Below are 22,197 nucleotides of genomic sequence, written 5' to 3'. Positions count from 1 at the left end.
GAAGACAAATCTGAGTATTATGCTGACGCTTCCTGACAGTTATTAAGAAAATATGGTCTTAAATGTAGATTAAATTATTGAACTTTTTCATTGGAAAGCAAGGTTTTGTCTTGTGGCCTTTAGAGAGAATTAATATAACGTGTAAAACTTGTGTGTTATGTCAACTTAAACAAAAGGTGCAGTGCTGAAAGATACTTGCTTGAAATTTAAATTTAAGGGCGGTGGGGAAGGGGGCATTTTCTGAGTCATATAATTTATTTAATCAGACTGAACAGAGCTAAAACTCTGACTGCTGAATTGCAAAGATGGTATATACTAATCGTAGCTTGCTTTTAGCCTCATAAAGAGAGCAGCTGCAGCTAACTTACTGCCTGTGGAGCTTGTGACAGGATCATGAAGTGTGTTGCACTTTGCATCAATCTCCTTGAACAACTTCTAATGTCTTACAGTAAGCCATAATAAGATCAAGACCATGATTTGATATGTGCAGGATAATCTAATAAAATGTGTTCTGATTCAAAATTAGGAATAAAAAAAATACAGTTGTTGGAGGAGGGGAATTTATTAGTATTGGTTTTAAATACTCTACAGGTCAGATGACCTGCAGAATTTATGATTCTAGTTTGAGACTGTTCCTTGAAAGAAGCACTGCACCTTTTTGAAGAAATACAATATAAAGCTTCTGTGTTTTAACTGTGATCCTTCAACTTGCTTTTTCTTTTGCATAAGGAATAAATTCATACACTGGATCTACAGGAGCAGCTGTTGGAGCCCATGAAGTTTATCGGGATCCGAGAGACAAAAGATCTAAAAGGTGACATGCAGGAGTCTTGTTAACTTTTATACACCTGACCTGGCTAACTTCTACAGTATTCTCTGTGGTTGTTGTACCTCTGTGGGGGCTATTCAGGAGTTCCGTAGTTGGCTCCAGAGCATCTTTTACTATAAAGTACAACTAAGTTCTCCACAAGTCTTTAGGTAATCTGGAGTACTGATTCACAGCAGCAAATTTTGGTGCTACAAATGAGTAAACTGAATGGTAATCGTAAATGAACAACCTAACTGTTTTAGGTGTATTTATAAATCTGAACAGTGACTCTCGAGTGGGATTCTGACTAAATTTGTAGTAAGCATAAGTAATACAGGCTGTATCTTATACGTGATTGGCAGGCTTTCCTGTGTAGCACGCTGAAGTTGTGACTGGGCTTGGCTAGGGCTCTGTAGAAGCTGTTAGCCCAGTTCCTGCATTTTAAAAATGTAGTTAATGTTTCAGTGGAGCATGCAGACCAGAGACCTCTCGGAGCTAAAAGGGAAACCTCTTCTGATCAAGAAATTGAAATACATATTAAGGCTTTATTATATGAGAGTTAATCACATATGTGAAGTATTATTAGAGCTACAACTAGGAGTGATTTGAGATCACCACTGTGGTGGTCAGAAACATGTAATACAAAAATTGGTTTGCTACAAAGGTAAGAGACAAGTGCAAGAGCTAAGGCAATGTTTGCATTTGGAAGCTTTGCCAGTATAGAATGAAATACAGAGGTGCTGCAGCTGCTACAGCATACCTCAGTACTGTAGCTTTGTTTACCAAGACATAAAAGCTTTGTGTTCCAGTGCCTTTTCCTAGCCACGTGCCACTGCAGAAAGGCTTGCTAACGTAGCCGTAACTGCAGTGCTGTGCTAATAAAGACAGAGCCTTGCTTTACACACTGCAGTTCACTTGGAAAGCTGGCAAGTGGTTTCCTTTGTGTTAATATGCCAGAGATGGTCATGAGCCATTAATTTGTCGAAGTGACAGCACCATGTCAGAATTAAAGGTATGGGTGGGGAACAAAACCTTGCAGAATGCTAAATGGAGAATCTTCTGCTGTAATCAGAAAAGCTATCAGTAAATACATGTCACTAAGAAATGTTATATATAATGACGTAGATAAGAATAAAAAAGACTTTTTTTTTTTTTTTTCCCTTCTAGTCAAGATACAGATTTACCTGGAGCACCAGAGAACTTGACGTTCAGGGAACGTCAGCGACTCTTTTCACAGGGTCAGGATGTATCCAATAAAGTAAAAGCTTCTAGGAAATTAATGGAACTGGAAAACGAGTTGAACACAAAATAAGATTAAAGCACCTTATCGGATGTATCTGAAGATCTCTAAATTGAGGGATGGAGAAGGGGGGGGCACACTACTAATGAACAGAAAATGAATGTTTTCTGAAAGGAGTGACTTTGATTCCTCTATATCTAAGACTGTTAATTAAGATTTAGAGATGTTGCAATAGCAAGAAAACTGATTACTTTGCCAGGAGCTTGTGGTTTATACAATGAAAGCACTGTAAAATTTTAAAGATACGAATCACGTGAAGGTAACTTTTTTCCTTTCTGTTTTGAGGGTTAAGTTCTTGTCCACCAGACCAAGTAGCACTTGTCAAAGATAAGTTCTGTTTCCTGGTGTTTCACAGACACATTTTTGTTTTAGCTGCTGAGCAGAGAACGTGAGAATAGCTTGAACTGTCTAAACTAGACTGTGCACTAGAAATTGTTATTCTTGGTTGTTTGATAAGAAGCCAATATTTGGGCCACCTTAAATAAGGCTTTATATCCAAGTTTGACATACTGTATGATGTTCATAGAATGATCAGCCTGTCATTACAGATCTTACCATTACTTAGTACTGGAATAACACACATTCTGTAGGTAGAACCTTGAAATAAAAACGTTTCTAGTCCTACAGATCTGTTGGGTCTAAAGTGGTTGCCTAAGAGTTCATCTGTAGTTACAGCAAAGTCTGTCTGTTGATGCATCCCCACTATATGTTCTTCAGACTTTGAAAAATTGGAAGGTAAAACCTTTGGATAACTGTTATATTAAAAATTACAGAAGCAATAGGTAGTAGGCTACACTAGTGGCCCTTCATCAGCTAGAACCAAAATGTTAGCAGTGCGTTAAAGGTGAGGAGTAATGATTCCAGTTCCACGGTGAGCAGAGCGGATACGTATGTTTTCTGAGAAAGGTAGATTAGAAGTTATTAGGCAATTAGGCATGGAAAAGTATTGATAAGCCTGCTATTATCAGTTCAGCAATATCTTTCTTGGTTTTTTCTACAGAGAACTGGTATGTTAGAGGAAAAAGTCTGAAGTGTGAGGCATCCAATACAGTACTGCTGGCTGGGAGTGGGAACGTTAGTAAAGTCGTTAACAGAGCTGGTGTGCTGGCAACAAACCATCTCTGCTTGTGCTGAGGAAGCAGTGCTAGCAGCTTTTCTTTAGTCTAGCTGGCTTTACTGACATCCTGTTAATGTTGTACTGAAAATCTTTTTGGCAGTTCAAGCTATTTTTTCACACTGTAATAGCCTTATTTAATTTTAAATTGTTAATCTTTTTCCTCCCACTATTTCTTCAGCTATGCGTATGTGGCTGATGATGCTGGGAATAAGGACCTCATCAGAGTTTTTCTCATTGTGTGATGTTAAGACAATATATATTGTGATTCCGAACAAATTTTCTATATGACAAAGCCCTTTACTGGCTTTAGATGATTTTTTTTTCCCCTGTATCATATTGTTCTCTTATAAATATATATTTAGGGAATTGTGCACACTTCCAAATACAAAGGGGTAGACTTTCACTGCCTTAGGAAAGAAATCACTTTTAATAAGAGTTGTATGATAAATAAATGCAAGTTAATGAAAATTGGAGTGTAAATATTTTTTACGTATTTCAGGTTTCTTATTTGAAAGTGTGCTTTTACCGTTTCACCTGTTAAATATGAAGTAGAAGATTAAACTGGTTCAAAGTGTTAATGAAGGATCTGCATGCTTGCTATGTCTGTTAATCAGGAAAAGCAAGCCTCTCCCAATTTATCTTGAGAACACTAGCAGCCTTACAGTGATAAATTTTTCTTAAGGAAAAAAAAAACCTTACGCTGTGGCTGAATTACTGTTGCTGCTGGAATCTGAAAAAGGCTTAGCAAAAAAATACTATAACCTTCAGTTGAGTGGATTTGGCCGCTATTGGGCATTCGGGTCAAGTGTGAATATGTGTAAAAGTGCTTTTCATATTTGTCTGTGCATTATTATGAAAAACATCAAAACTGCTGTAGTTTCCCATTTCTACTGTATTTCACTTGCAACCTATTTTTAATAAAGTTTGTATTGTATTTAACTTTGCATTAAATGTTTTTTGTACTGTCCCTTATTTGATTCTGCATTCATAACAGTATTATCATAAACCAGAGGGGCTCTTGTTAATATGTTTTGCCTTGCCTGTCCTTTTACAAGCAAAGTCAGTGTATCTCATAATGAATAGATGAAAACCTCAAATTAATTTTACATGGAAATTCAACAAAGGAGGCTGTTTCTCATTGATCAGAGGGGAGAATTTCTTGACCTAATGCTCTTCAATTTCTGTAGCAGTGACCTGAAAGAGGTAGTGATTTTTACAGCTTAAGCAGCAACTTCTGAAATAGTAAATATTGGTGGCATCAGTTATGCAGGCTGGTGTTACCATATTTGTATCCTTCTCAAGTGCAAAGTTGAACCTGGAATGTGGCTTCTTTTGGAAGAGTAAACAGTATTACAACCAGAGCCTCCATTGTTATTGCTGTGGTTAAAAAGGCATTTGGTCTCTTTATTTCAAACATAACTTTTTGTCAGATCTGTGGAAGAAAATCAGTTTGACCTGGAAGCTTGGAGGGGCAGGCTCAAATTCAGTATGCAGTTTTGAATAAAGGCTGGGTTAAAGGATTTAGGAATGGTGGTGCTCCTCTTTTACGGTTGGATGGAAAAGGTTAGATGATGACTTCTGACAGGAGGCAAGAGCTCAAGCCGTGTTTGGGGAAGGTGCCTAGGGAACCGGGCCCTAGTGAAGTGTTGTAGATGCCTTCTGCTGAAGCTGAAGGTCCACTGGAGCTGGGATTGAGAGCCATCTATGTCTCTTTGCAGGTGAGTACCTTAATCTCTTGAGCTGTGGGGTCTATGCTCTGGAATTTTCAAAGTCATTACTGAAGACTTCCTGGGGTTTAGTGTGATGTGTGTTTAAAGGCCGGGAAGAAGGAACCACGGAAAGCCAGAAGTGCTGTTTAGTATGTTGCAATGAAATGACTGCCAGGACCTCAAGGCATGGCTGAGGGGAATCTTTTATCCATGTTTTGAGTCTGTAGCTTTGGACTGTGAGAACAGCCTAAAGAAAAAGAACTTTTAATTTTGAATATAAAAGTGTAGTCTAGATGTAAAAGGAAACAATCTATTGTCCTTCTGTATGGTAGTCCCAGTCTCAGCAAGAGCAAGAAGTGATTTATTTGACAAGACCATAGTTGTTGCAGCTGTGAGCTGTCATAGAGTTGTTTATTTGCAGACTAAAGTAGTCCAGGGGTCGCAGGGGAGGCACTGTGTAATACGCAACAGTGGTAATGCATTTTCAGTTGGAAAACAAGTTTTGGGTGGCGCCTTGCACGGTTCAGGTCAGGTTTGCAAAGTGAGCGCACTAGCATGATGCAGTTGGACAGTGCAGTATCTGCTCTGCTTTGGGGACATGAGTTGTCATCCTTAGTAGCAGAGCTCTTGATATGTTAATTGATGATGACCTTTATGGTGATAAGTCTGTGAAATTACATTTGCATATGCAGCCAGGTCTGCTGCTGTCAGCAGACTCTTTCATTATTTTAAAGCTCTGTCAAATTCTCCCTTCTGCATCTATCATCCACGTACGTTGCTTTTCAACTGCTTTTGTGTGCTGTTTGTACTAGTCTTGTAACTGAGGAAAAGGCAAGGAAATTAAATTGACTAAAGTCCATAGCATGTGTCCTGCTTACTGAAATAATAAATTATGCACTTGATTATACAGGTTGCTGTTTGTAGGTCAAGCAACGAGTACACAAGCAGCAGAATAAACAAGACCATTCCTTGCCTCCTAATTTAATTGGATAACATGAGAACTCAAAAATAGTGATGGTAAAAAATGAGCTTCACCCAGAACAGTCGTTAAACACACATAGTAACTCATATTTGATAATAAGAATGGGAAAACACTGGGCTCTTCCCCATTCTGTCAAATGATGCTGCTGTCTCAGGTCAGTTAACAGCTGTGTAACACAGAAAGCAAAGCCTCTCAGATTAAAAATTCAGAGTCAGCTGACTTCTTTCCCAGCTGTAACAGCAGGTAAACTCCTTAAGGAGAGCAAATTGCAATACACCTGCTTAGAGAATCTTGGTCTATTCTCAGTAACAGATGGATGTTCAGAACGGACCTACAGTTACAAAGCAAACGTCTTGCTAAAAATGCAGAATGGAATATTTACAGCTTCACTGAAAAATGTTTTGGGAGGTTCACAGGATAACAGTGTGTGTGCAATGCAGCAGCCTCAAGTTACTGCCCGCTGAGCGTGGCAAATGCGATTGCACGGGCAGTAGGAAATACGAAGGTGGACAGCAGTGAATCTCTCTGTTTGGCGTGAGACAGATAGCAACCTTCTCTCTTGGAGTTTTTCCCAAGTGCTTCTCTGCCCATTTTGTTTCTTGTTACTGCAGTTGGGAATGCTGTAATGGACAACTCTTAGCAGAATGCTGAAGCTGGAACCTCGTTAGTCTTGTTGATTCCACCACTGGGGTTAACGGGAAATGCATCAGAGGCATTTGAGACAATTTTTTCATACAAGTATTTTAAGATTTATAATTCACCACGATATTTCACTTATGCTAACATTAATAAAGTAAAATGTGGATTTAGGCAAGTTCATTAAATTTCTGGCCCTTTGGTTCCCCAGAAGGGTCTGTAGTAAGACAGGGCTCTGCATTTGCAGGGGGAAGACAGGATGAAGTTGGTAGATGTTGGGGGGGGGGGGGTGGGGTGGGGGGGGGGGGGGGGGGGGGGGGTGGAAGGAAACAAGATTCTTCAGAGAATCAGTGTAGAAAGGCATGCTGGAATACAGCCTTGCAGCCCTTCCAGAAGACAGCTGGATTTAGTATTTGTTTCTTGTCTAGATCTCACCGAGAGCGTGTTTTGTTCCCTGCCCATCAGTGAGCAGCTTCTCCTGAGCTTTGGAGGTAGAAGGAAGATCCCAAAAGAGAATTGCTGCTGTTAGGCTGAGTCACAGATCTTGTGGGTTTTATTATTTATTTATTTTTACACAGATGGGGCTGAGTTTTCAGTGCTATCCAACTTTCAGGTGTGCATAGAGAAATGACTAAAGAGTAGTCCGGGCATGCTCAGTTTTAGCTTACTAGTTGAAGCAGTGATAAAATTGTCTTCTCTGTTACAGCCTACAGAAACCAGATTCTTAATCTCATTCATGGTGGGTAAAACCCACAGTAGGGGAGAGATCAACCGTTACACTTCAGAGATTATCTTTCTGAGATTAAGATGTCCTGTTGGAAAATAACATTGTACTGATGCAATTGCTGCTGTAGGATAAGCATTACATATAAAAATTACAGCTCAGTGTCAAGAATTGAGAGTCACACCCTCCAGGCTACTAAACCGTTCTCTCCCCAAAATAGCTGATGTTGATAAAATTCTGTCTGCCTTACTTAGTGCCAACATCTGGTAACATCCACAGTATTGCAGTACTTTGGAACTCTTTTTTAAAAAATAAAAACAAAAAAATTAGCCTATATCCATTTGTCAGCTTCACTTTTCCACCAATGTGGAACTCCTTGCAAGGACGAACTGCTAAGGGCCTCGCAAGGGGTTTCCAGCCTGTCTGTTGTTTTTTTGTTGTTGAGGGGTTTTTGGTGGGTTTTGTGTTGTTTGGGTTTTTTTCCTTACTGAGGCTATAGTTTGTGGGAGGAACTTGCAGTATCATGGAATACAGTTGATAGAGCTGCACAGGGATGTTTGGTTTGGTCTCTGGTAGATGGGCTGCATCTGGGTTCCTCTGTAAAGCATTGCTGTCTATCATTCTTGTGCCAGACATGGAGAGATTCACTGCTGCATGCTTTTGGATTTTCTACTGCCTGTATAACGGCACATTTGCAAAGTTCAGTAGACAGTAACTTGAAACTGCTATTTTGTAGAACTGGATTCCTCTCTAATTATGATGGCTTTGGGTTAAAAAAAAAAAAAAAAAAAAAAAAAAACAACAAAAACACCACACCACACTCACAAAACTGTAGTGCAAAACCAGTGTTATTTCCCACTTCCAAGATGCTGACGTTTGTATCTGACATACTTTCACGTTTACTAGCCAAATAGTATTATGACTGCTTTTAAGATAACAATGCTTTTCTGTATTACACAGAAAGATTACCAAGTAGCATTATTAATGTAAGTTACATACTTGGAAACCTCAGTTTAAGACCCCCAGCCATAGCTTGAATGAATAGCTCCTGTCTTGGGCAGCCTCTTAGGCTTCTCACACCAGCTAGACCTGCAGGCTTTGTCCATCTCCCAAGAGTAGCCCTAGACAGTGGCTTTGTTCAGAGTTAGTAACAGTTGCAGTTGGTAGGGGACCTCTGCATCCCACGCAGCCCAGAGTCAAAGCAAGGTCAGCTACAGCCAGCTCAAGGCTGTGCCTGGTTGGGTTTTGAGTGCTGCAGTTTCACGTGCCTCCATTTGTGCCTACTGTCTCTTGTCCTATCACTGAACACCGCATGTTGTTTTTATCCTCTTCCCCTACCAGGTATTTATAGATATTTATCAGATTCCCCTCAGCTGCCTTTCCTCCAGGCTGAACAGCCTGCAGCACACTCTGTGGAACAGATGCTCCTATCCTTTAATCGCCTTTGTGGCCTTAGCCCATAGTACACAGCACCAGCTGCTCAGGGGAGAAATCCTGGAGCCAGCAGAGGAGCTCTAGGTCCTGGCCTCCCCCTCACCCTTTGGTGTGGCCGCTGAAGCTCAGCGCGGGGCCTGTGCCCTGTGCCCCCTGCCCCTGGAGCTGTGGTGCTCTGAAGGGAAATCTGGCAGTAGCCTAAGGCTAAGTGCCGCCAGACCTGGGAGCTCCCGGTTTTCCTTCTGTCTCCGCCCTTCCCACCCTCCTTACCCCCAGTGACGAAGCAGAGCGAGGGAAACCTCCGCGCTCGTTCGCCGCTCCGCGGGGAGCGGGGCGAGGGGGGAGCGGTGCCCTCAGCAGGGCCCCGCCCTCTCTGCGAGGGGATTGGTGCGCCCGCCTGCCACTCACGGGCGGTCCGTTGCTGGCAGGCGCTGCCGTAGCCCCGCTAACGGTCGGAGTTGGCGCCGTGAGGCGCTCGCCCAGCCAATCGAAGCGGTCGCTGGTGGGCGGGGGGGAAGAAGGCGGGTCCTGTCGCCATGGCAGCCGGGTGGCCGCCCCAGCGGCACACCTCATTGGCCAGTTTAAATCCCCGAGGGGGCGAGGGGGAGCTCCGAGCGAGGGCCTGCTCTGCCACGGCGCGGAGCGGGGCGGGCGATGCGGCCGCGGAGCGGGCCCGACCTGGGCTCCGTGTGGGCGCAGCGCCTCCGGCAGCTGGAGCAGCGGCTGCGAGTGAGCCCCGCGCGGCGGGGGGCGGGGGGCGGGCGGGGGCAGCGAGCGGGCCCGGGGCGGGGCGGGGCACGCGGCGGTGGCCGGGGGGCGGGCGGTCCGGGGCGGGGCGGGGCGTGGCACGGGGCGGTGGGCAGCTCCTCGGTCCTCGGAGGGCGGCCCCGCCCCGCCCCGCTCCGCCCCGCCCCGCCCCGCCCCGCCCCGCCGCACGCGCGTTCCCCGCGCCGGGCTGAGGCGCGTTCCCCCGGCTGCGGGCCGGTGCCGGTACCAGGGGAGGCCGCCCCGCCTGGGACTGGGTTAGGGACGGGGCTTCGCTGTGGCGGGAGGCAGCGCCGGTGCCGAGGGAGGGTCGCGCCTGCGGCTCCCCAGCAGCGCGGCCGTGGGGACGGGAACCGTCGTGGTTACTTCGAAATAAATAACGTGGCGCTTCTCGAAGGACCGTAGGTCTGGAAGGTGCCAGCAGGTGTAAAGCAAAAGCAGTTACCATTTTGTACGTATGCATTTCCACACGAGCAAGCAGAATGACAGAAAGTACAGAAAATAAAGGAATAGTAAGAATTTAATCATAAATTCTGTGTGCTCATATGTGAATACTCTTGCTGAGGAGATCGGGGGGTAGCAGTCCTTTTATTTCAGAAGGCTGGGAAACAGGGATATAATAATGAAAACTATCATAATGAAATAACGTTTATCTGGCCTATTTATTTCATCTTTACTTGTGTGATTTTTGGGTGGGTTTTCTTCCTTAGGCCAAAGAAGAAAGAATAGTTGTCCTGGAAACTGAAAATGCTGCTCTTCATCTAAAGCTTGCAGAGGTAACTATTGCTTATTTCTCAAGAAAGAATTCTTACATAAAATAATAAAAAAAAAAAGACACTGAAATCTACCTTCCTATTTTTGGATTCTGCACTCTTTACCTATTGGGGAATTCTATGAAGGGATTAAGGCTCAGTGTTTCTTTTTTTTTTTTTTTTTTTTTTAAAAATCATAAATGGTAGCAGTAACAATAGACTAAGTAAATAGTAGTTGATATACAGTTAAATAATCGCTATTGTTTGAAATCTATAAAAATGAACTGAGGGAATAACTCTGCAAGCATCAAATATGGAATATTGCTTTGTGGTTGCAGAGAAAATGTTTTAAAGTCAAGGGTAGATTTTGAAGGATGACTCTCAGACGTAATTAGGATGATGCTTTAAAAAGGATGCATCATTGAGTGCAGGAAAGAGATTTCATGATGGGCAGACTTGCCAGAGATGCCCTATTGCATGTCTTCGTAACACTGGTATTACACTTGTCTAGCAAAGGTGAGGTACTGTTGCAGAAGTCAGTCACAGCACAGCATCACCTGGATGCCTTCATTTCCTTATACCCTTCTACAGAAGCATATGATACTAAGACCTTTAGTGAAACGAGGAGCAGCATGTGTTAATGTTTGGGGTCTTCAAAGGTAGGATTTCAGAGATTTATAAAATTTTGAGTATCAATCTACACTGCTAGAGTAGAGCCAGCTGTGAGTATTAGTTGTGATACAGTTGGCCAAGGGTTTCTCATCTGGGCTGAAACATTAACTGGTTGGGTGACCTCAGGAAAGCCATTTGCCCTCCCTATGGGTTTGTTAACACCTGTAGATAAAAGTGGGTTTAACATTTTTCAAAGCCTGACTGGAAGCAGATGTTACATCTGAAATAAGTCTTACTAGGTATAAAGAAGAATACTGTAATTTATTTTGAGAAAATCTTTATATTATTTGTGTTCTGCTTTGCAATATTTACCAAAAACTTCAGCTGGTTGGGTTTTTTTTGATTTTTTTACTCTCACAAGAACAAGAAATAAACTTTTCTAGTCAGTTACATGCATCAAATGTAGGAAGAAGTTATCTGAGTATCAGATAATGAAGCCTTTGTTTTCCAAGCCTTGTTTATTGCAAAATGTGCTGGAAGATACAAGCACTTGCAGACACATGTGGAGCATGGCAGCGGTACCACCATCAGTCAGAAACAGTGTCAAATGATTCATGGAAATACTGTGCAATTAATCTTGCACTGATGTTTCTATTTAGGATGTTACTTAAGTACATGTAAAAGACTTTTGCTTTTCCTTAGTTAGTTTGCCCCAGCAATCGGAAAACGTGAGCTAAACTGATATCTATGAAACGGTTTTACTTTAATTGAAGAGTATCTATTAAAAAGAATACTGGTTTTGGACTAATTTAAGCTTGTGCCATGTTGCACAGTATCTCCCAGTATTTCACCAGGTATGCTGGTGTCCTTAGCTGTCAATCACCAACCCTTCCAATCTGCTGATGGAGCTGCCTGAATGATGGAGTTGTAGCGAGTTCAGCCAGAGTGACCAGGGTTAACAGAGGTCTCCTTAACTTGTGAAAACTGATTGGATTCATTTTGGCTGCAGCAAGTTAGGTACCTTTGGAGACAAGCTTATGAGGACAGCCATAAATTAGGATTTGCAGAGTAAATGTTTGTCTGTAGGTTACATCAGTCTAATAAAATAGTTATTTCTTGCCATAGACCTTGCCTTGTTTATATCCTTAAGATAATCACAATTACCAGCACTGCACTGTTTTCTGCAGCCCAGTATATTATCCTAGCAGCATATTGTAAGGTTTGTTATTGAACATAATTAGTCACATTCTTTCTCTGTAGACTTACTTTTGCCTGTTTGGAAATTTGTTTGTCTACCTGCATGCCCCTTGCTTTCATTAGCAGTCCTTGAGGTCCTGATCTTGCATCCTCCCATGCATAAAGCCAGGTCTGCCAGAATGGATCCGATTGCAGAGCTGAGATTTCACTTTGGAGAATGCTATTAAGTAGTTCGGTTTCACTTCTGTTTATAATAAAGCTGACTATAAAAAGTTTTATAGTCAGTTCCTTGCTTCTCATGCATGAGCACAGATTTGCAAGCTCTGGCCTATGAACAACTGTGATGAATGCTAAAACTATTTTAATGGAGAAAACCTCAAAACCAAGGCAGCATTTGCAATAAAGATAAGCTTGATAGTGGAAGTGATGAGAGGTTGACTGCAATGACAGTAGAAACAACCATTCTGCTTTTATTGTTTGTGTTGAGAAAAATGGGGGTCAAGGGGAACCTGATGGTGGAAAATGTATTATATGTTAAAGTAGGTTTTAACTACCTTAACCTTATTTAACTTGAGTTAGGTTTGAGTACTGCAATTGCTTATCATACATGCTTCATTGTTCATGTGATTTGAGATACTAATTCTGGTGTGCTACTTGTATGCATTTTTGTCAAGTGTATTTGTAAATACTGCATCTGATTAACGTGAGTCTTAATCCTCAGAATAAAAGAACACAGGAATGCTGTACAGAATCAATCTCAATTTCTGGGAGCTTAATAAAAAACGAGAGATTTTAAAAAAATTTTCCTGCTATTTCTTTTTGATGTGAGAACTAGTGCTAAGGTTTTGTATAGTTGTGCGGGACCTCCAGTTGCATTTGTAAGTAGAAGATGTATGTTTTGTGAAGATGAAAAAGCCACATGAAAAGGTTTGTTTAGATGAGTGAAGTACTTTTCTTGGAAAATTGTAATGGTTCTTTACTCTAACAGCTCCAAGACATAGTACTGTTGTTTTTGCAGATGTCATCTGTAGTTAAACTGCAATTAAATGTTTACTTTTTACCTATCATTATCAGATGATTGGAATTATATCACACCCATTATGTGAGTAGATATTTAGCTCTTTCATGTCATTGTAGTCTTCTAAACTGTGTTAATTTGAATAACAAGGAACTGCAGTCACAGAATTTACTGTGTGAATAAAGTAGGAAATAAGTCTGTACTAGAGACAAGTGCATTCCAAAACCAAAGAAAAAAGCTATTAGTACTGGTTAAGGAGTGACAGAACAGATGTCATCAAGTGGCAGAGAAACGTAGATGAAGAAGTTGCAGCTCATTTTAAGCACTATGATTGTCAGTAAATGACAAAAATGCAGTTTTTAATATAATACAGATTCCATCATGTTGTAGACTCTACAAAGATTTTTTTGTCTGCTCTTGCCTGTTATATACTTAAAGTTGCAATATTTATGTTTTCCTCTTGATTTCAACATCTCAAAAATTTTGCCATAAAAATTGCTTTTTCATAATAGGTAATTTTGGATTATTGGCATTCTTTTCCATATCCTTTAGAAACTGTTTTGATTGCTTTGAGCTCTGAAGACCCAGCTTATTGCTTTATTGGTACTGGTTTGCATCACTGCAACTCTACTGAATGTGATGGTGTTGGCAGGAAGCTAGAGCAATGAATGCCAAGTGGGGGGCTGTTTATTACCAGTTCCTTCAGGACTTTAGCGGTTAGCACGTGTATGTTTGTCCTCTTTCTGTTTCATGTCCTTTCAGAGAGCTTTCTGCGTTAAATGTAGTTACCATTTTTTAGTTTTAACCATTTAGGTCCATTTCAAGTGTAAGTAATGGGGTTTAGGTATGGCAAAAGCATTTTAGTAACCTGATGCTGAGGTTTACCGGTTTACCACCCTAAGGAAGTCGAATATTGTGATGTTAGCCAGTTACCTCGGGGTGATCCTTCATGTGACTCTAGAAAAATGTAAAAGCAAGGAATTATGAATTTACAACATCACATGTAATCATATAGTTGTGTTACAAATGCTTACAGGGACAAAGGGGACAGGACGCAAGGGAAAACATGAAAGCTTTAAAGTGATTTTTTTAGGTTCTTGCTTTTTTTTTTTTTTTTTTTTTTTAAAAAACCAGTATCAAGGGTTGGCTGGAAGAAGCACTCAGGAAGTATTGCAGCTCTACTCTGCTCATGGCCAGCAACAGAAATTGCAGAGGAGTTCTGTTGTAACCCAGCTGCATGGAGCAATAAAGGTAAAGACATTTGGTAATAATGTAGGCAATAATCTATACCCTAAACATTTACATGCTTATCAGATATAGTAAAACCCAGAAAATGGTCAGATGTGAACCTGATATATAATTTTATTGTATTCACACAAGTGCTTGCAGTGAAGTGTGGCAATGCTTGAGTTAGCTTAAAATTTATAGTGGTTTTGCTGCAATACGCTGAAAAGTCACCTGAGATGCGGCTAAAAGCGGCTACTCCTGAGCTTCAGGATCTTATGTGTAGGCTGCTATCAATACCTGAGCTAGATATGTTTGTCATCAAAACCTCGCACTCCCTGATTTGACTATCATGGAGATATCCCCTAAAACAATTATAATTGTGATATACTTTAACCAGATAGGCAGATCCTTTAAAAAGCATTGGAGAGATCTACTGATTTCACTAAGAGTTCTGCTCAGGTGGACCTCACAAGAGGGAGTGGTTTGCTCTATGCACACTCGGATTGTCTTAATTTTGCATCACAGAGATTGGAACTGTTCTCCCGGTACCAGTGTCATAATATTTTCCTTTTGAAGTACTTATTCCTTAAGTTACTCCACAGAATAATGAGTTCCTTTTAGAGACAGTGACAAATGTCAGCTTTTGACAGGGCAGCACTGAATGCCTACATAAAATTACTTGAAAAGTCTCAGGAAAGAAATCTGATTCATAACAGGCCAAAGGATATAGCTTAATTGTAGCACAGCTGGACTAGATGGTTGTTGTAGGTCTCTTAAAACTGAACTATTCTGTTCTATACAATTACAGTGATTCTGCTCTGTACATTTTGCAGTGGTGTTTTACATTTTAGGTTAGCTACAACGGTAGAACTGCTTGTGATGCAATACCAGTGGATTGAGATGGTTTACTATCAGAGGTCAGTCAACATTAGGAAGAGAGCAAAGCTCTCTAAATAAAAGTCTAGACTAATGATAATCCTCTACTCATAATACAAAATTTTCAAAAAAAACTTCCCAGTTATATTCTGTAGCTTCTGAGAGTAAGAAATGCAGTGATTTTCTCCCTTTAGTTTACAATACTGGTTTATCATTGAAACTAGTTGATTAATTCAAGGTCAGTACCGCAGTTGGAAAAATAAAATGTCACAGAATATGTGACACTTTGTACCAGGCTGACTAATGAAACATCACAGTGCTTCTGTGAGATATGCTATTGTTAAGTTCCTCTTAGATGGCATTACATGCTCATTCCAAGACTTAGATGTCAAGAAGTATACTAATCCTAAAATCAGGTCAATTTGGGTTTACTTTATTTGTACTTTTAAATGAATATAAGCTGCTCTTATAAACATTTTAAGTCTCATCATGTATGTTATGCTGAGTTATATCCATTATACAATACTTTCCTGAGCAATTAAGGTTTCTGATCTTTTCAAAATACATCTGTTCTCATAGGAAGGCATAGAACTGGCTTACTTAAGAAATGATTTAAAGTGAAGCTTAGCAAATACCTCCTGATCAAAGTGTGTGTATATATATATATACACACATATAAGTGCATATAAGAGATATATAGTTCACAGTTTTTCATTACTAATTCTGGATATGTCTTATACGTGGACAGAACACATACATGTTCACACACACTTCTTTTTTTATTTTAATGGCATAAGAAAGAGACTTTGTTATACCTGAAACTGTGTTATGGTCGAAGCATGTACTGTAAGATGCTAAGGATCCATAATGTCTTGCTGAAGGAAATTGCTAAATATCTTGCAGGATCCTTCTCTAAACATGCTGAAAAATATACTCCTGAAGACTTCCTTTCATGAAGTAGAGGGTTCTTCCTGACAGTGATATCTCACTAGAATTATTTGTGGTGCTGTTGTATTGATTCTTCCTTAACTGCTGTTTTTGTGTCTTTAACATGTTTTTCCTCCTTACTGAGAAGAGGTTTAAGCAAGACCTGAAGAGCCTCCGTTCTTTTGCTTTTGAACTTTCAAAAAAATTTCAGCGTCAAAGCCAGACTTATCTTTACCAAATTTTGACAGCAGTCCAAGGGATACAGCTGCAAAATGAAGCAATGCAAAGTAAGGCTCATTGTATTTACATTTCAAACATGTAACATCAACAGATGTCATTGTTAAATTTTACTAACATTAAAAGGTTGGGCTTGATTTTTCAGAAACGTGTCAGTGAAATTGTAGCACTTGGGTTTTGTTTGACATTAGATCATCAAGGAGTTCTTAAGTGTTAGTACAAATAACTGCAGAGGTTATGACTGATAATTTGGATTTAGCTTTTGTGTTGATTGCAGCTGCTACTAGACTGCTGCTGACTTGGCTCAGCTGTAACATTTTTAATCTGAAGTTCTCGGGCTTGTTATCCTGGCTTTTAGAATAGCTGAATGAAGGATGTGTTGTTTTAGCTGAAATTTGTCTGCTTTTGACTGTACCAGAAAAAGACTCGGGTGATTTCAGAGATTTTTGAAAATACTGTCTGAAATTGGGACAGATTGTATTTTTAGTGTTTTTGCGTATTTACAAAGAAAATTTTACTTCCAAATTGAGCCCAGTTCACTAGTCTGTAGACAATAACACCACATATACTACTGTATCAGAATTCAGGTCCTTCCTTGTTCATGCTTACACAAAAGTAGACCCTGCAGTGCAGTGGTGCTCTCTGCTCTTGTCACTGAGGGCTTAAGTGCATTGGTCCTACACCTGGATCTCTCAGCATGGATCTCTGTACCTGCTTTCAATATCCTTGATTCTGGTGGAGCTCCTACCAGGCCTGAGAAGCACATGACACAGTTGTTTGATGCTCAGCAGCCTGATGAACTAACAACAACTACGCACATTTATAATCAGAGTCCCTGGGTGATGCTCTGATATCTGTGTGTTGCTGTTTAAAACGTGTGTAGTTTTCCTGCTTTGCTTTTTTGTTGAAATGCTTAGTTTTGGGACTGATTTGATTCCAGTGGGACTACTCATAGCAACAGCATTTTCAGTGATGGGTGCTTGCAGAACTTGTCCCTGTGTGTTATGTATTAAGTTAGGGTTAAAATTGATTTGATTACTGTATTATCCACATAGAGAAAATGCTTAATCAAGTTGTCTTTAAAACGGGGGAAAAAAAAAAAAGTGGAAAATTAACCCTAAAGATGAATATTTCCCTTATTGAAGCAGGGGGCTTAATGAATAGATAGGAGGTTGGATTTGGCACTTGAGCCATTGTGTAAATAAATTGTAAGTATTCCTTATGAGGCCTTGCCAATTCTTGTTGACTGTTCTCAGTTTGCACTTCGTGGTGCATGGTTCTATGAAATTATAACCAGGAGAAGCTTCCTTGCCTATAACAAAATAGTGTGTTGGTACTTAGGTGGATGACTTATATTTTTAATTTGGCCATTTTTCTGTCAAATGTTTTGGGTTGAGATTCTATTGTTAAAAGTTAAATATGACAGTCAGAATTGCCATCCTTATATTACATAGTCTTCTGTAAACAGAAAGCCCAAAGTATATATTCTGGAGACAATCTATGTTATCAGTTTAATCCTAAAATAGAGATTGAAAATGAGGGAGAGAATTATAGAATTAACATTCAAGTAGGTTAATTTCAAGGCTGTAGTTGACATGCAGCAAACTATAAAACTTTCCTGTAATAACAGAGTAGTTCCTTGCTTAGAAATACTTATTCGCAGTCCGAAAACCAGGTTATTGCTATCTTTCCCACTGAAACTTAAGTAGTAGTAATTCATAAGAGAGGGAGCTGCCCATTCTTTTGTTATAGGCCTGTTCCCTTCATAAACACAGCTGCTGTCATTTTAGCAAAAAATATTGGCCACCTGACTGCACATGATACTACTGAGGCAGATACAGTAATTCAGCAGATTTCTGGAAGGGTAGGAATTGCTAAACTTTTAAGATGACTTTTTAGATTGCTTCACCATGCAGGTATTATCAGAAAGAGGGAATGACAGTGTCTGTGCATGCAGAACTTATTTTCAGACCAGGGGAAACCACTGTTTTCACTGCTTGGCAAAGTGGCGGGTACTAAGGAGCAAAATCTGTCCAAGTTAGTAAGTGACAGAGAGGTCACTGCAGGTTACTGACATACTTTGTGAGAACAGCTGTAGCCCAGTGCCTTACGTATACTTTGTGGTTCCAGGACACTTTGTCTCTGGGGTAGAGAAGAGGAAAAATTGGTTAAGGAGCTTATCTCCCACTTTGCCTATATGCTGGCACCTGTGTGCTGTGCTCCTTTTGGAGAAAACTGAGCTCTGTGCTGTGCTGATGACTTGTATTTGGGGAATGTTAACTACCATCATCTTTTACCCTCAACTGGACAGCAGTTTCACCAGCTTAGCTGCCTTTGGAAAGCCTTTCCTTCTTGGTGCAAAGTAGGGGGAGGAGGAGGGAGACCTTGGACCCAGCAACAGAAATATCGCAGCAACCCAAAGAACAATATTATAGCCCAGGATATAAAACACAGGTGAATTCAAAAGAAGTTTTGGAATAAAGTCTAATACATCATAGCTGCTTATCCTAGAAGGCATGGTCAGATTGACCCTGGAATCTAGTATGGAAAGAAACATTAAAAACCCCAGGGAACTATGGGGACAGCTACACATCCATATCTGAGCTAGGCTGTGGCTGTGCTAGTTTATGCTGCTCATGTGGTTCATGTCCCCATCATGGACACTTGTGTTATACTGGTATAACTGTGCGACCACACACAAAACAGATCAGGGGGCTGATCCAGGACAGAAATTACTCAGCAAGGATGGCTTTTTAGACCTCTGTGTCTGTGGAAGCAGTTGTACAAGCTCAGCAGAAGGTTGGTGCAGCACTGAATAGGAGGGAATGAAAAGCTTCTTGACTAGAACCGTCAGTTAAAGAAACATTACAATCCTGAACATGTTAGCAAGCCATCACTCTTCTACAATTGTTAATCCGATTATTGATTAACATCCTAACTGCGCTCAGTGATGTTTAAACAGAAAAATCAGCATTCCCAGCTCCCAGAGAATTTCCGTATAGGTCAATGAGCTGAGCAAAGCGTCGGGGAAAGGAATGTCTATAAGGCTGCAGGCATGTAGTGACTGCTTCAGTTGAATAATGAAGAGTGGGTTTTAGTATTTTAAAATATGCACCCAGTGGCTGCCCCTAGGTTACGGATAAAGATGTAACTTCTGAATAGCCTGCAGCTGATGCCAAGCAGAAACCGAGGAAGATGTTCAATTTTGCAACTACATAACTCCACTTTCAGAAAAATTAAAAGCTCAGAAATTATTTATGCATTGGGAAACTTGCTCTGTGGAGCTTTATTCAGTAAGTTTTTCTGTGCTGCACATAAAGCTTTACAGAAGATGGACATTAAAACTGATGGTTCAGTCTTACAAATATCAAAATGCCATCTGCTAAATGCAACAACCTGACTCATTTTCTAGAGATTACAGTCCTTCAACTGTCTGCTGAAAAGCCCTGGTGTCTAATTAGGAATCCCCAAGGTTGATTTCTGTTTTCATAATCATCTTTATCATAGGAGAGCTAGTTAGGAAAAAAAATAAATCAGTTATTAGGGCCTAAATTAACCGAAACTGGATCTGTAATGTCCAGTAGGCTTCTCGAGAGTCCTCATGAAGACACCACTTAAATATTGAAACAAACTAGTAATTTATTTTTTTCTTTCAAGACTGGAAGAATACCTTAGCACCTATCGCTTTGCTTTACTGCTTATTCAAGAGACTTCACGAACTGAAAGAGTGTGTACACAAATCTATAAATGAAGATACTTATTATGGAGATTACCTAAATAATCAATCTAACCTCGTATTTTGAAAAATAATGTATGATTAAGGGTCAGTGACTGTAAGAGTCACTTTTGACAATTTATTGTAACACATTTGCATGTGGTTCTCCAAACCAAGACATGCTAGTTTTACTCCATATACAGGTTGCAGAGAAAGGATTTTTTTTGTAGTGAAACTTCTGGATTTTGATTCCCCAGCTATTAACATCATGTTTTCCCTGCATGCATGCACTTGTGGAGGATCATTATGAGCTGGAGGTGAACAGCATGGGTATTACAAAAATAAGATCTGAGAAATCTCTAGTGTAGACAGTGTTCCTTGAAGTTACCAGATTTTTAGTTTACAGCAGAGGGCATAAATCATGTGTGTGACATGCTGAGATTTTAAGTCTGTTCCTTTCTTTGTAAGGTAGCACATACTGAGGCTGATGGCCATCCTGCTAACTCAGCTTTCAGACCATGCTTTGGACTGCTTGATACTATACATCCTCAAACTGCTCACTAATTGCTGGGGAGATTGATTTCCCACTGGGGTTCCTGAAAGCTTGCTTTTTACACAGGCTTAGTCACATTATGTGCCTTCTGGGTTGTATGTTTGTTTTAGGCCTGCTCAGTGTTAATGTAATTGGGCTGAAATAAAACCATTTGTGAAGTTAGAAGGCTTTTATAATGACCCATATTGCTTTCTTCAGTTTTGTGAAGGAGACTCCCTGGCGGTCAAATAATTTTTTATGAAACCCTACCCAAGAAGCGAATGCATCTATCTTAAAAGGGAAGTTTATAGCTGTTTTACAGGATTAGTAGCACAGTAAACGAGGCTAAGGATAAATGATAGGTTAACTTCTTGTTAAACAAGGTTGATTCAAGTTTAGGTTTCAGGAATCACTGACACATAATACTACTCTGAACTGACACATTTGAACTGCCTTTAAATATCATGGGGTTTTGATTCAAAGTTTAACATGTATACCTGTGGTAATTATCTGTAACTTCACATAGCTGTTTCATAGCAAGAATTATGATGGGATTTTTCAGAGGTGTCTAGTAAATCAGGAACTAACCCTCCTAATTCAACTTTGGTAGAAGTTAAGAAGATTTATGCTTGTATTTCATGAGGTGCTACTGGAAAATTCATTTTGTAAAGTCACAGAGTTTAGTTCTTTGAAACAGCTTTCTTCTAGTATTTCAGATAAAAGCTTTTGATCTTGAGCAGTCTCTACAAGAGGTGACAGAGAGATATGAGAAAGAAAAGCAAAAGAGGAGAGCTCTACATAACAGCTTAGTTGTAAGTATATTTATTGACTGAGCACTTTCTTTTTTTATTATAATTATGCCTGTAATTTCCTTACCAATAAAAATAATGAATATACTTTTCATGGATATATCATCTCCCCCAGCTGTCTATATACGATGCATTTCTTTGCTGAGGTATGTTTGTCTTACCATAAACCCCACCCCATTCTTTTTACACAAGCATCTTCCAAGTGTACTCCTGCAACATATTGCCCTAAGGAGCGTCATCCATTTTGAATAGTGGACAAAAACTGAGTTTCTTCATCTTTTCTATATATTTGCAGCTTCTGAAATTGTTTTCAAATTCTTAAAATTATCAACTTGAAATTACAAAATGGTCATCTTCCTTTTATTTTTCCAAATATGTCTGTCTGTGTCCTGCTCAGCCATTAGTGATGGTTCACTTGGCATTAATTTTTTTCCTTTTTGTGCTTTAACTACTCTTCTTCTCCAGCCCCTCAAATGACTAATTTTGGGTTGCCTGATTCAGGACCTGATTTTTAGAAACACAATCCACCTTCAAACAAAATTTTTTTAAGTTTTTCTACCATGGAAAATGAAACTCTTTGTTAAAAAGTACCTTCCAGACTCTGGCTTGTGTTGCAGTTCACTGAAAGGGTAACTGAGGACAATGACAGTTTCCCCAAGGTAGTGGGGAGTTAATGCCAGTAGTCACTAGTCATCACAGGCAAGCTGTTTTCACTTATACAAAGAAGAACTGATCACCAACAAAAAGGAAGGAAGAACACCAGGTTAGATAAACCGAAGTCTGAAACAGCCTGCAGAGAAAAATCAGTTACTGGTTATGT

The 22,197-nt window shown here is 40.1% G+C and overlaps 2 protein-coding genes across 23 annotated transcripts in view; both read left to right on the top strand.

Moving 5' to 3' along the window:
- The window catches only part of AFDN (afadin, adherens junction formation factor), a 131,385-nt gene extending 127,221 nt beyond the window's left edge, over nucleotides 1–4,164 (top strand). For 20 of the 21 annotated variants that reach the window (XM_040597337.1, XM_040597341.1, XM_040597354.1 and 17 more), the window contains 2 exons: nucleotides 730–814; nucleotides 1,976–4,164. In XM_040597337.1, the coding sequence (XP_040453271.1) occupies nucleotides 730–814; nucleotides 1,976–2,120 (230 nt within the window). In that variant the 3' untranslated portion in view covers nucleotides 2,121–4,164. Of the gene's footprint in view, nucleotides 1–729; nucleotides 815–1,975 lie in introns of those variants that run through there. The other variant, XR_005828364.1, reaches the window with a different exon arrangement.
- Nucleotides 4,165–9,310: 5,146 nt separating this feature from the next.
- KIF25 (kinesin family member 25) overlaps nucleotides 9,311–22,197 on the top strand; it is a 43,335-nt gene continuing 30,448 nt past the window's right edge. The window contains exons 1-5 of one of the 2 annotated variants that reach the window (XM_040599134.1): nucleotides 9,311–9,439; nucleotides 10,186–10,251; nucleotides 14,189–14,305; nucleotides 16,233–16,371; nucleotides 21,277–21,380. In XM_040599134.1, the coding sequence (XP_040455068.1) occupies nucleotides 9,365–9,439; nucleotides 10,186–10,251; nucleotides 14,189–14,305; nucleotides 16,233–16,371; nucleotides 21,277–21,380 (501 nt within the window). In that variant the 5' untranslated portion in view covers nucleotides 9,311–9,364. The remainder of the gene's footprint in view (nucleotides 9,440–10,185; nucleotides 10,252–14,188; nucleotides 14,306–16,232; nucleotides 16,372–21,276; nucleotides 21,381–22,197) is intronic. The other variant, XM_040599136.1, reaches the window with a different exon arrangement.

Source organism: Falco naumanni, chromosome 6 (assembly GCF_017639655.2).
Source record: "Falco naumanni isolate bFalNau1 chromosome 6, bFalNau1.pat, whole genome shotgun sequence".
Classification (NCBI taxonomy): Eukaryota; Metazoa; Chordata; class Aves; order Falconiformes; family Falconidae; genus Falco; species Falco naumanni.
This window is presented reverse-complemented; position numbering and strand designations above follow the sequence as displayed.